The sequence below is a fragment of the Eretmochelys imbricata genome, chromosome 8, assembly GCF_965152235.1.
Source record: "Eretmochelys imbricata isolate rEreImb1 chromosome 8, rEreImb1.hap1, whole genome shotgun sequence".
NCBI classification, from domain to species: domain Eukaryota; kingdom Metazoa; phylum Chordata; order Testudines; family Cheloniidae; genus Eretmochelys; species Eretmochelys imbricata.
Window position 1 is genome coordinate 84990082 of NC_135579.1, and position 14399 is coordinate 85004480.

The following is a 14399-nucleotide window of genomic DNA, read 5'->3' on the forward strand; positions in this document are numbered from 1 at the left end:
GGGCTAAAACCGACTTCATCAGATGCATGGAGTGGAAAATACAATAGGCAGGTATAAATACACAGCACACAAAAAAATGGGAGTTGCCTTACCAAGTCGGGGGTCAGTGCTAACGAGCCAATTCAGTTAAGGTGGAAGTGACCTATTCTCAACAGTTGACAAGAAGGGGTGATCAGAAGGTCCCAGTAGAAGAAAGGCATACATAGCTTGTGTAGACAGAGACTGAGGGTTTGTCAACACTTACAGCACTGCAGCTGTGCCACTGCAGCGCTTCGTGAAGATGCTACCTATGCAGATGGGAGAGCTTCTCACATCATTGTAGGTACTCCACCTCCCCAAGAGGTAGCTATGCCGATGGCAAAAGCCCTTCTGTTGCCATAGCACTGTCTACACTGGGGATTAGGTCAGTATAACTACATTGCTCAGGGGTGTGGAAAATCCCTGAGCGATGTAGTTACACCAGCATTAATTTCTAGTGTAAACCAAGTAATATAGTCTGGTCCTGTCACTTTGGTAGAATATTAAATGAATCTCTGTGTTGATTTGTGCTGCTGTGGTCTTGACTTTGTTACCTAGCACACTGCGGCAGCCTCTTATGTTACAGGGAACACTGCATAATGTTAAGAAATATATAGGTCAACGCTACTGCTGTTGTGCAATTCACTCTCGGATTGGGACTCGTGCTGTAATCAAGTAATCACTAATGTGAGGCAAGCAAGATGGAATATTCGTCACAAACAGGTTGTGTTTTAATTTATCTATTTTCAGGTTCACAACAGATCTGTGAAACTGGAGCGGTTTTTGACCTTTTCTAGTCTTTGGATGATCATTCAGATTAAAGGTTTTAACGGCTGTTGTGAAAATGCTGAAGAACCACTTTGGCTTGATACTTCACACTGTGACTTTTAGAGGAGGTTGTGGTGGTCTCCCAACCCAGATCATTTACCTGAGTGAGCGCAGTCCTGAGATCTGTTCCTACTTCTGCTGCCACTGACAGGCCTTGCCAGTACTATGGATTTTAGAGGCCTGTACAGACCATGTTTAAATGTTGCCTTGCAACACCCACGCATAGCAAATATCAGTGCAAGTTTTACAGAGGGGGAAACTGAGGTTATAGTAAGTGATGTGCAGACAGCGATTCATTGTCCGAACAAGGATAGAATTCAAATTCCCTCATTCCCTGATCCATGGCTTGTCCACTAGACTCTTTCACCCACCAGGTCCTGGCCTATGGCATAAGATCCCTTTCAATGGACATTCCCTCACATGTTCATGATGTGAAATAATTGCTTAGGGCACTTGTATGCTATGCCCTTTAGGGGAAATTAACTTCCTTCTATGACAAGCCTCTAAAGAGGAAGGGTCCACAGAGGGTAGCTTTGCAGGGGGTGCAGTCTCTCTGCAGCCATTTTATGCTACAGTGGTGGGCTCACAGGAACATTGAGGAGGGCAGAGCATAATCATGGACCCAGTGGTCAGGAAGGCCTGCTTAGAGTGTGTGCTGGAGCAGCAACCACTACTCCATACATGAATCTGAATAGCAGCCTACCCGTGGGTGGATCCAGTCATTCCCAGAAGTGAGCTGTAGCTCACAAAAGCTTATGCTCAAATAAACTGGTTAGTCTCTAAGGTGCCACTAGTACTCCTTTTCTTTCTCCAAGCTCTTAGTTTCTCACACACATCTTGCTTACTTTGGCTTTAGTTGGGGAGATGTGAATTTTGCCCTTGGCATGTGCACCTGACTTGTTTGATACCTGTGGGAACTCTGACATGGGTAAAGGGCAATTTACAGCTTTAATTTAGTACAAATGCCCCCTTCATTTGGCCAGTGTCTTGTGTCTTGTGCCGTGCCACGTCTTGTGCTGCCACACCAGCATATTCATGTACACAGCTGTCTGTGCTTAGGGGGTTAGATCAAGGCCTTTTTGAGGATTTTTTCCTGTGTATGTTCAATAAAAATTTTTAAAAAACAAACTTAAAACTGTACATGTATATCAGAATGTATGGAGACCACCAAGAGACATGGAGGCAGAGCAGTTGAGAGATCCAGAACTTGGGGAGAGATTTGAAATGGTCGATCAAAAGCTTTAAAAAGTGTTTATCTAGAGATTCTAGCAATAGACAAATGACTGTCCCTTTCTAAATGCTACAGTAAGCATTGCTCCAGACAATCAGATAAAACAGGGCACTTTTATAGATGGCCATTTTTTTGTTTTGCTGTTTTGATAGAATGAGTGGGTTGTTTGGGGGGGGGTTGTTTGTCTTTTGTTTTGTTTTTTTCCAGTGTATCATTATGCATTTTTTCTTTCCTTACAGCTTTGTGTCTCAAAGTGCCCAGACAGGTTTGCAACATACATAGACATGCAAGGTTCCTACAGACATAACAAAAGTTATTGGGAGTACTACAGGCAGTTCTGCAAACCTGGTTTTAATAAGCCTTGGAAGGTGCGTATATATACATACATAAATGTAGATGGGATACATTCTGCTTTTAACAATAGATGATCCTTAGTGTGCATAAATCGGTCTAACTCCATCAAAATCAATGGAGCTATGCCAAATTATCTCAAAGAGGAGCTCTTCTGTAAGTGTATTTCAGCTCTGAGATTGTCAAGAGTTAAGATCTGCTAACCAGACAAAATCCACAAATCTTTAAGCGATTACTGAAGGCTCAGTTCAGTGGAAAATAACTGCAGACTTCCATGCTGTGGATTTTGGTGCTATAGGGTATGTCTACATTGCAGTGTAAGCCCAGGATTTGTGGGACTCAAGTCAGCTGACCCTGGTTTAGAGAACCCAGGGCTTGAACATCTACACTGACTGTTAACCCTACCTTAAGAATTTTCCAACTTGGGCGTAAACCTATGGCTCTGGCATCCACACTCCACTGCACAGACCTGAGTCAAACCATGCGTATACCAGACTCCCTAGCACCCTCCCAAAATGTGCCGCTCTAGCCCTTTGACCATGGTGCACTGTCCACTTTGGAAAAGATGGTTTAATTACACTGTCAGCAGGTCTAGAATGGTTGCTGAATGTGCTTTTGGCAGATTGAAATCCCATTGGAAACACAGTGGATGCAGCCAAAGCATTCAAATGTATAGTGACTGAACAGCACATGTATGAGTGGAGTGGGCTAGCTGGCTACCAAGATAGCCCTGGAAAATATGTCCTGCCCTGAAATGTGACTACCTGTCTGGAATTCCTGCTTCAAGAAAAGTTTGCAGCTATCAGCACCCAGGATTGAGTCAGAATCCATGAGGGAATCAGTAGGATCCTGAGTCAGCTTCCACATGGCTTACCCTGTTATGGCTGCAAGCAAACACACAGAACTTCACAGCTTTCCTCCTCTGCCCCCGGCATGTTTCTGGACAAAAATTCAAACCCAAGTTGAATTTGGCACAATTGATTTTGTCACCTATGGACTGTCTCTAATTGAAATGGACTGAATGGGAGTCAAGCTACTGGCATACAATCTGCCATTAGCAGGATGCATGCTCGTAGCCGTGACATCCAGTAATTTTTGCATTGGTTCATAGAATGGAAATTCCTCCTATTACTGTATTAATAAAATTAAAATGGAGCCAGAAACTCACTTCGCTCAGGGACAGCTTCTGTCCCTTCTGTGTCTGGTGCATGCTCTGCAGTGGGCTGTTTGTCGGAGCGGGGCATCAAGCACCTTCTCCGAGTATGGGGCCCAGGATGTGCTGCTGCTCCAGCTCCAAAACCTCTTCTGGGGCTGGTTTCAGGAACAGACTTTACTGTCCTCACTCAGCACCTGCTGCTGGCTTCCATCAGTCCCCATCAGCCATCCTGTCTGACCAGGTCATCGTGCACCACCGTTGGCTCCATGCTCAGAGCAGTGCCCAGCACCTGGTCCAACTCCTCATAAAATAGGCATGATTTTGGTGAGTTGCCCGAGGTGCAGTTCTGGTCCCTGGTTTTCCCGTACTCAGATTTGAGCCACTCAGTCCACTCCATGCACTGGTCACTAGTGCAGTAAAGTTGCTACAGTGCCAGTTTCTTTGCTGGTATGCATGATCGTTCCTGGTACTCTTACAAACGCACACTGTTGTGCTGGCCTCTCATCAGAGATTTACCAAAATCTGGCTGTGCTCCTGTGACCATAAAGCAATGTGCTATGCAAAAGGCTGTTTCTGTTCAGCCTCTGTTGCAAGCACAGAAGGCTTTCCGATGGCGTGATTGCAGCTCGCTCGTCAGAAGTGGATGGAAGGGTTAACGCTGACTCACCAACCTGCAGTGCACCAAGTGGAGCGGGGGTTGCATCCATTTTCACTGAAGTCAGTTGAAGATTCTTGGGATAGAGAGGAGAAAGGAAGTTGGTCCATGACATTGTGGGATACTTTTGGCAGACTCCCAGGACCTGGGGTTGGGGGTGGGCTGAATCTATACTGCAAAGTAAAAGGGGTCAAACTCTGGGTCCTGGCTTGACTGGGCTTGGCCCTTCCTCCTCAACAGGGTCTTAAGACCGTAGGTCTGAGCCTGAGACTGATAGATTTGTGTGTAGACTGAATGCGGGATTTGGGCTCAAGCCTGACTCTAAGCTTGGGCTTGCATTGCAGTTTAAATGTACCCAGAGAAGTCAGTTTTCTCCAGTATATAGGTTTAGGCTGCAATGATCCACAGTGGAGAAGGAGAGCTCAGATTAGTACTAACAATTTCCCTTTCATCCTAGAGAGTTTTATGTCTGAATCAGCAGGCGCTGTAGTAAGTCACCTGCAGCTTCTCACTCAATTTTTTTAGCCAGGGAATTACTCCAGCTTTGCAATAAGACGACCATGTTGAAATACCATGGGTTTGCATTTGAACATACCTTAATATTCCTCCCACAATAAGAGCACCTAGCAACTCTAACATCAGCCTGAAGTTAAATGTACTAATTCTGTTATAACAAACTTTTTTTTCTATGAGAGACAAAAACACCTGCCGAAGCACCATTAGTTGATAGGCAGGTCTGATGCCTTCTGTTTTTATCTTATTACCATTCGAAAAGCCAGAAGCATATTTTATTCCTGATCCATGACTGTCCAAGGATGGTTAGGTCTCTTGCTTTCATCCTGTGAGTGTCAGGCGGATGCACCAGTCAAATCATGCCAAAAGATTAAGACACAAATGAGGGAAAATGGGACATTTTCTTGATTGTAAAGATTTCTCAGATTGAGCGGGTTTTATTTGTTCTGCATTGTATTCTCCAATTCCTCTTTTTGGGTTTATTTTCTTTTAGTCTGTTGCTCAAGTGATCCGTGATGAAGATTGCCCTTCAATGATCATTCCAAGCAGGCCTTGTGAGTAGTTATACTTTTTGCACATGTCTCAGCAGAGGATTGGTGTGCATGTTGTTAAAGTGCAGCTTCACTCTGAAAGGAGATCCTGGTGTTGTCATGATGAGGCTCTGCATTGACTGTCAGTAACGGCCAAATCAATGTTACACTGTATAAAAGTATAAAGATGGTTTTTTCTATCTTCCAGCTGTGAAAACTCAACCTGAGATCAGGTCAAGCTGGGTTCTTTCTGCCTCATGAGTCATCCCCAGTAATGAGGACTCTGCAGACTAAATTATGCACGTGGGCAAGCAACCCTATTGTCTTTGGTTAACAGCATAGCTACAGTAAGGGCATAATATGGCCCTGTATTTGGAGTTTAGATGAGTCTAATTAGGATCTAACCTTCTATACCTCTACAGGTTCTGCAGGGTAAAAAGGGAGCATTGTGTCTCTGAGTACATACACTGGGTTCTAGTGCTAATCCCAGAGTCCCCTTGTTCCAAGGAGTGTTTAATTATTTAGCCACTATGGAACAGCATCAACAGGAGAGACTGAGAGAAAGCCCCACATCAGAATATTGCTTAGCTGAGTAGTCAAAGCATTTTTCTGATCCCTGTTCAAATCCTTTCCTCCCCTCATGCTGCTGTGGGAATTGAACCTGGGCCTCCCAGGTGAGTGCCCTAACCTCTGGGCTAGAAGTTATGGTGTGGGCAGTGATAGCGGCACCACCACCTCCTTCTCTGGTCTGGTCGATGGCCTCTGAGCACACTGGGCCCCCAGGGTGAGATAGGCTGGGGGGGGGTGTACCTTTACCTGATTTGTGGATTGTGCTGGGGCTTAGGTGGAAGATAGGTGTCTGGACACCTACAGGGAGATAGCAGTGTGCATGGCCAGAGGCAGAAATTTAGGCAGGGAAGGAACTTTTACAATGAAAATTTAGGCGCTAAATGAGTGTAGGCTACAAGGTTAAGCAGCAGGCAAGAGGGGATTTTTTGGATTGCAATGGTGCCTAAAACTGGGACTTAGGCACCTAGATCTGGTGTTTAGGTGACGGAATACCTTTGTGGATCTGGGCCTCACTACTGATCTGAAATGATTTACACACAGCAAATCATGAACTTGATGGCAAAACCCCATAATTTTAAAGTGGAGTTTGATGATAAATAAACATATGTTTTTACCCACGGTTTTCATTACTTAACAGTTCTTAAAAGATGCTTTCCTGACTTCTCCACGAAGAATGGGATTTTGACGGTGGCAAATCAGACGACATTCAAAGATGGAAGAGGGAAAACAAGAAATGTAACTGATCTCAGGGAAGCTGCAAAGTAGGTTCTTCCTTCCTCTCGTGCTTTTCATTTATGTGATACCTTTTGTGTATGTTCCGGGTCAATGAATTAATGTATAGGTAGAAAAGAAATCAAAATCAGTTGTAGCAAATGACTGAAATTAACCAAGTTAGACATTGTAATGAAGTGCTTTTAAAATTCTATATGAGGAAACTAGCAAAGGATTTTTTTTAAAGAGTGCTTTTCCATTTAATTTGGAGGTGTGTTGTTTGTGGCTGATTGTCAGCTTAGTTTTGTTATTTTATTAGTTCTCTCTGTGGAAGGTTAGCTTCAAACAGAGCAAGGAGTATAAATCCTAATGCTTGAGGAGACAAGCCACTCACCAAGGCTATCCCTGCCAACAGTCCTGGGAGCAGATACTCATTGACACCAATGGAGCTATGACAGTTTACACCAGCTGAAGGTCTGCTCTCTGGTTTTTAATACCTGTCCCAAGGAGTGGGTATCCTAGCCAATGATGTGGGACTGGTAGCATGTGGGAATCTATCAAACCTCTCCAGGTAAAAAACTAGCATCTCCCATGCCGGGCCTGAGCTAGGAGAAGAGGGAACTTTCAGAGCAGCTTCTCCAACCTCCATCACGTCCCCATTCAGACTGGGATCAGAGGGCACCCCCTTTCCTTTCCCTCAAACCTAGCAATGCCCCCTCTCTTGCCTCACCAATGCTGACTCCAGACCCCACAGTTTATCAAGCCCCCTACTCCAGCTGTCCCCAGCTATCATAAAGCCCTAGCTTTATTTCTTCCTAGCATTGTCCTAGGAAAATGTTTTAATGTTGGCAACTATTCTAGGGTTAGGAAAAAAAATTCCCCTATGGGCAGGTTATTGTTTTACTGTTTGCTATGCATTTTTTTTGTTTTGTTTTGTTTTTCGTCTTTGGTACTGGTAACATTGGAACCACTATTGTATGGCTTCTGGATGTTTACGGCAGATCTTACTACCAGCTGATGACATTTTTGTGATGTAATAAGTTATTGCATCTGCTGATACTAATGTTATTTAGAGCTTTTTATTATATTCTTTTTCCTAGAGCTGTACGAATGTTAACAGTTTGGGGGGCCTTCCACCGTCAGTGGAATTTCCTTCCCAATCAAATATTACTGTAACTGATGTTTGTTTATGCACAAAACCTGAGCTACAGCATTGTAATGTAACTTTATTACTGGCAATGACATTTCAAACTCTGTTTTGCTGAAAAAACAAATGCTACAAATAGAGGCATGTTCTAAAAATGCTTTGTGGCATAACTTATATTTTGTTAGTACATTAACGACCTATTTGCTGCTTAAATAAGATCTGTAGTATCCCATATAAACTAAACTTTTTTTCTGTATTGCTTAAGTGGTATCAATAATGTCCTTGATGCAAGATCAGTTGGGATGAAAATTTTTGAAGACTATGCCAGTTCCTGGCATTGGATTTTAATGTAAGTTTATTTACAGATATTCTTGGCTCCTATACTTTGTACCTTCCCAGGTATGAATGGAGAAGAACTATCCATTTATGTGTACGTCTGATATCCTACTGTTAAACTCCAAGAGTCTCCTCTTATCACATACTTGTATCATGGACTTTTCATAGATCTTATACACAATGTGAGGCTAATCCTTTATGCTGCTATGTTATCTATAACTACAGCCTCACATCAGCCTGTGGTAGATCTACAAGAGATTTGGGCATTTTACCACATACAGAAATCAGGGCCCCAACCTCCAAATAGTCCAGCTATTTTTGAGGAGGAAATTTTTGAATGATGAACCATTCAGTGAGAAAGCAGGAGATGTCATCTGGTGAATTTTGGAAAGGAAGTAACCACGCAGGGCAGAGAGGAGCTTTATGAATGCCTCGTGCAGGTTATGGGGAAGAGATCTCCAAAGCAAGCTGTAGCTCTTTCCTTTTCACTATCTGCTGCACAGTTGTTAGGTTTACAAGCCCAAAGAGATGGCTTACCCATCACAGTCATGTGGTCCTGAGTCTGATCAGTCTCACATCTTTGATAACCAGCTAGGTGAGTGGGGACATTTCAGAGAGCAATCACTAAATAAACTCTAAATTAATGGTTATGGATTTTGTATTTCAGTGGGTATATCTTCAAAGTCCAGGGTTCGTAATCATTTATTTTGTTTCAGCTTCTACTAAAGTCATCACAAAATGAAATATTTTACTGGTGTGTCCCACTTGACTGCATGTTGGGAATATATGTAAGAGGAGACTGGCTGTTATCTCCTCTGGCTGTACACTCAGATACCTGTGTGCGGGTAAAGGGTTTACACAGCCATCATTGTTTTTTTTTTTTCCTCTGTGACTTGCATGCTAAAAATGAAACCAGAATTCACACTGCCTTACCACTGATTTGAGTAGGCTAAAGGAAGACACTCACTGGATAGCTGTTTTTTCCCAATTGCACTACTGATAGGTCGCTGCCAATGTCAGCTTTTATCTTCTTTCTTTTTAGTGCACATTTTCTTCCCAGCTCCGATGCACTACACATGACTTGTTTGGAAGGATAGAAAGGGAAGTGTTTTATTCTCAAATTCAAAATCCCTATCTACTTTTTAAAAAGGATGTTCTTATTTAAGAACCTCAATTAAACTAACCACACATGTACACATCTTTCCAGTTTGACACTTCTTTACTCTTGCCTATCCACAGCCTGAAGACATCACTGACTCAGAACCTCAGCTGGTGTAAATCAGCACAGTCACTGCAATGAAGCTATGCCAGTTTACACCAGCTAAGGAGCTGGCCCATCATTTATAAATGTGTCTATGAAATGTAATCATACTGCCTAGAAACTTATCGCCCAACAGACTGGTTTCCAATAGTTGATGGTATCCAAACTTTAAAACACTCACCCACTCATTAGACTTTCAGAAGGAGTTTGGAATAAAATTTTAGACCTGTCATTCTGTAGCATGTGAAAGAGTGACCCTCCTTTTGTAGTAAATAAAATGCGCAAGGAGGAGGGATGCTCATGCCTATTTCCCTTATGTTCATGTCTCCTATCTTTCCAGTGGTCTGTTCATTGCAATGATTGTCAGCCTGCTCTTCCTTGTGCTCCTGAGGTTCACAGCAGGGGTCCTCTTCTGGATTTTCATCCTTGGCGTGATTGGAATTATAGGATATGGTAGGTGATAGCTCCTACACTCTCTAACGAAGAACTGCTGAGAGATTTTGTTCTTACTGTTGATGTTTCTACAAGGAAATCTGTGGATAGCTCAGTGGTTTGAGCATTGGCCTGCTAAGCCCAGGGTTGTGAGTTCAATCCTTGAGGGGGCCATTTAGGGATTTGGGGCAAAAATTGGGGATTGGTCCTGCTTTGAGCAGGGGGTTGGACTAGATGACCTCCTGAGGTCCCTTCCAATCCTGATATTCTATGATTCTATGAATTACTGCCAATTAAATTTAACTTAATCAGGTGAAATATTGTGTAGGTTTGACAGGGTCTTGAGGGTTTTTTTCTTTAAAGAAACTTCTACTGTGGCCCTGAACTTGCAAGCGTTTGCCACCAGGTGTATTGCCTTGGGGCTACTCACCCATGTGTAAGTGCTGGCTGGATTAGGCTTTCTGTATTTGCACCATGATTTCTTTTTTGTTCATGTGGGTTTATAAGCCACTAGTCTCATGATCACCTGTAGTTTTTGCCTGTATGGCATGTTGAAGGCAAAAAAACCGAAGGCTCATTCATGTTTACAGACTCTTCAGAAACACTCAGCTCTTACTGGTTTATTTTTCTAAAGGTATCTGGCATTGTTACTGGGAGTATGATCATCTTCAGGGGACACCTGGATCTGACCTCACGATCTATGATATTGGCTTCCAGACTGACTTCAGAGTGTACCTGCAGCTGAGGCAAACATGGTTAGCATTTAGTAAGTGCCTTTTAAAATTACTCTCTGTAAATGCTTAACCAGGAGAACGAATCATCAGCTGTTTTGTGCCACCTATGAAGTACTCCTTTTTATAGATGCTGAACAAATATCTTCCTTTATATATATTTCTGGGATCTCAGTGCAGTGAAGGTTTTTTATTATATTGTGCCATTTTCAGGATTACTAGTTTATCTGGCCTAGAAGTTGGTCTAATCAAACTACTAACAAATGTGGAAAACACGCACAACTGGTAGAATACCACTCTTGTTATGATGTCCCCCTTTGTCTTATTGGTGGTGGTGAGGGAGAAGGGTTTGACTTGATTAGCAGAGAGCAAGACACTCGCTGGGATTCTGGCCAGGTTGCAGGGGAGAGGGGATTTGCCTTTCCCCATCCATCCATGTATCATTCCTTCTGTATGGGTACCACATGCAGTTTAAAGGGAGGAAGGGGTGAAGTGGTAGATGAGGGTCGAGTGGGCCATTGTCTGCATGACTGGCCAGTTTAGGAGAGGTGGCTGACCATGATTGGTCAGCTGCACTCCACCCGCATTGGCAAGTGCCCAAGCAACACCCTCCCTTTGGGAGTTATTGGGGCCTGAGGGTAGCAGAACTGGGTTTCCTGCATGCTGTGGGCCTAGGCAGATCAGCCCTCATGGGAAATAATTTTTCCTCTGGACAAAATTGGCCGATCCAAGAAAGATTTTTTTTTTTTTAACTTCCTCACAGCATACGGGAAGCCTGGTTTGGTGGGCACAGCATTTATGGTGGTGTAGCTTTGTGATCAGTGTCAAGCGTGGGGTATCTCCTGGGCTAAACATAAGCACAGGACTCTGGCATCTGCTGGCCAAAGTTTTGTCTTGCTAGGGTAGGGGTGGTCTCTTAGGTCTAGTGTAGACTGAGGCATTTCCCATCTCTGCTCTCATGTCCTTGAGCCAGAGGGATGATAGGGGATCTCATTAACTGTCTGGATACCAGGGGTGATTTAGGCACTGTCTCCCTTACCTCCCTGACTCCAAGTTTTGTGGCTTTGGCATAATGTTATGTCTTCCCACATTGGATCCTTGCTTTGCCTGCTAGGGCTTGCGGTACCATTGACCCCATTGTTAAGCTGATTTAACAAAGCTGCAGTCTGCTGCATAAAACCTATGTGCTGTGTCTCTGTTTACCTGCATGTCTGGGTCAGTGAGCTAATGGGGGCCACTCACCACATGTTGCTGAGGTGAATCTCTTTAAAGTAATGCCCATAGAGAATATTAGTGTTGTACCATGTGTCCCTATTCCCTCGTTGTACCTCACTGAGATGCTGGCTTGCCCTGTATAAAACTGGGCCGTTGACTTCAATGGAATTACTTCTGCATGACACCAGTGTAAGGGAGATCAGAATCAAGCTCTCTAATTAAAAGGCTGAATGTCCATCTATGTTTTATTCTTTTTCCTATGTCAAGAGACTACAAATTAGCAGCAATATAGTATAACCATTGAAAAATGCTTGTTTCTGAATAGCCGAAGTTTACTTTAATGGAGTGCATTAAGGATAAATGATATTTTATGCTAAGTGCTACAGACATATGTTTTTAAATAGATGATTATATCTGTGAACTGTCTGACATTGCAATGCTCCACTTTCCTTTGTAAAGTACAAACACTAATGTCATCTGTCAAGGCTAGCAACTTCTGTGGGATTTCCCAAGAATGTATTAAATGGGGATTGAAAGTTAGCCTTTGCAGTCAGAGAGAGAGCAAGCATGTTCTAACATAGGGTTTCTTGGCATTCATGACCAGGATTGTAAAGTACAAGTGGGAAACCACCAATGTAGAAAGGCAGCATGTTGGTTTGATTTTTGGTTAGTTTAATTTTCTTGCTTGCAGTGATAATACTTTGTATTGTGGAAGTCTTCATCATACTGATGCTGATCTTCCTGAGGAATCGGATCCGGATTGCTATTGCACTCTTGCAGGAAGGGAGTAGGTATGTTTCTCTGATTTATTGATTTTTTAAAAAAATTGTAATACCCTCCTTGTTGTATTCTGTTGGGACTTGATCCTGCACTGCCTGGGGCAGAATACGGTGGATAAAAGCACAAGGGGAAAAGTGCTAAACAATCCAGGAAGTGCAGGGCTGGCTGATCCTGCATGAATGAGAGTGTGGCTTTATGGCTGCTAGGTTACTCCTGCCTAGTAGCAGTAGGAGGGGCTCATAGGAGAATGTGTAACTAGGCACATAATTTGCATGCTGAGGGAGTACACGCAAGTCCTTCTATTCTCAGACACACCTATTCTCTGCCCCCACCTCTTCACATTTTAAGGTAGCAGACATACAAAGGTCTTCAAAGATATGTTCATTCAGCACAGAGGACTACATCTAGTGTTGAATCTTGCTTGTGCCAACATGGAGCTTCCTTTCATACTTGCAAAGGGAGCATAAAAACCTAATGTGCACCAGACAAGAGCTTGTAGGATCAAGACCTCAGCATCCATTGTATATAGGGTCAAGTCTCATTGGCAGCTAGCAGTAGGATTTTCAAAAGTGTCGCAGTGACTTAGGAGCCCAGTCCTGTTGATTGAGGCACTTTTGAAAATCCCAAAAATTTGACTATGCAGAGAAAGTGCCATTTGAGAGTAAATATCTTTTAAATGTCTCCTTGAAACATTGGGATGGTTACTGTGAGGGGTTTAACCGTATTTTTTAGAATGGAGTGTGTGGGGTGGGGAGCTTGATATAATCCATTCGGAAGGCTTAGATCCACCCTGCAACTTAGCTGACTGTTATATGGTGAAAAAAGTAACTAACAAGGGTCAAATTTTGCCTTCAGATCCAGGTGTGTTATACTTATTGATTTCAGTTTTTGCTCAGATGAATTAGTGTCAGTGATATTATGATGTGCAGTAATAGAGTAGTTAACACGTCTTCCTTTTAACAATCTCACAGGCAGTTTCCAGGTTGCAATTTATAACTTTCCTGCATTTACTTGGTCCTTCTATTAAACACAGTGCATCAAATTCTCTCTGTTGCACCAATTGACTTTGATGGAGTAGTGCCAGTGTAAATGAGGACAGATTTTTGGGTCAAGCGGTGGGCTACACAAGAACAGAATTTAGTATAGAGAGCTAGTAGGTGGTTGGTAGTCACAGTGCTACCAAATTCATCAGAGCAGTGCCGAATATGAAAATGAATTGTGACCACTTCCCTTCCCTGATTTTTCTTTTACATTCCTTGGCATCCCAGTGCCTGTAGTATCAGGACTTAGGGAGTCTTTTGTGGAATTAGGGAAAGCTAAAGTTCCATAATTAACCCACTTATTTCCCATTCTACAGCTATGTATGCAGGAAATAGCAGTCAGTTTTGGCAGCACTGCACTCTATCCTTTGGATCCTGTACATTATAATTCAGAAACATTTTACACACTAAGACACTTTTATTCAAAAATGTGACAGATAGAAACACTTCAGAAATTTCATAAACTTCCTGCTGGGAGGTAATAACATCCTCTAGTTTTTTAGCTACACTGAAAGGTCACTTGAGGGCAATACTTTTACACTCATGTTTAACGCATGAGGTGAAACACTGTAAGTAATGACGGTACACCTAACAGACCATGCCCTGTATTCAGGATGATGGAAAATAAGTTGCTAATGACTGGGAATCAAATTATTTTTTTCAGTACAGTTCAACTATTCTTTCAGTAAAATTAAAATTTATAATAGTAATCAGCTGTTTGGAATCCATTGATAGCATAGTTAACAAGCAGTTTGTTAGAGTAAACTGTCTGTGGCTTCACTGTTAACTAACAAGCCTCTCATTAACTGCTGAAAACTACTGATTTGTGATTATTTCTTAAATAGCATAAAATCATGCATGTCTGTATGACTCATAATGCGCTTATTGTGCCTG

General features: G+C 42.7%; 1 protein-coding gene across 3 annotated transcripts in view; it reads left to right on the forward strand.

Annotated features, from left to right (window-relative positions):
* Positions 1 to 14399, forward strand: part of SLC44A5 (solute carrier family 44 member 5) — a 190217-nt gene that overhangs the window by 148809 nt on the left and 27009 nt on the right. For all 3 annotated transcript variants that reach the window (XM_077823568.1, XM_077823570.1, XM_077823569.1), the window contains exons 6-12: positions 2317 to 2445; positions 5246 to 5306; positions 6490 to 6613; positions 7976 to 8059; positions 9648 to 9760; positions 10374 to 10505; positions 12377 to 12476. In XM_077823568.1, coding sequence (XP_077679694.1) covers positions 2317 to 2445; positions 5246 to 5306; positions 6490 to 6613; positions 7976 to 8059; positions 9648 to 9760; positions 10374 to 10505; positions 12377 to 12476 — 743 coding nt within the window. The remainder of the gene's footprint in view (positions 1 to 2316; positions 2446 to 5245; positions 5307 to 6489; positions 6614 to 7975; positions 8060 to 9647; positions 9761 to 10373; positions 10506 to 12376; positions 12477 to 14399) is intronic.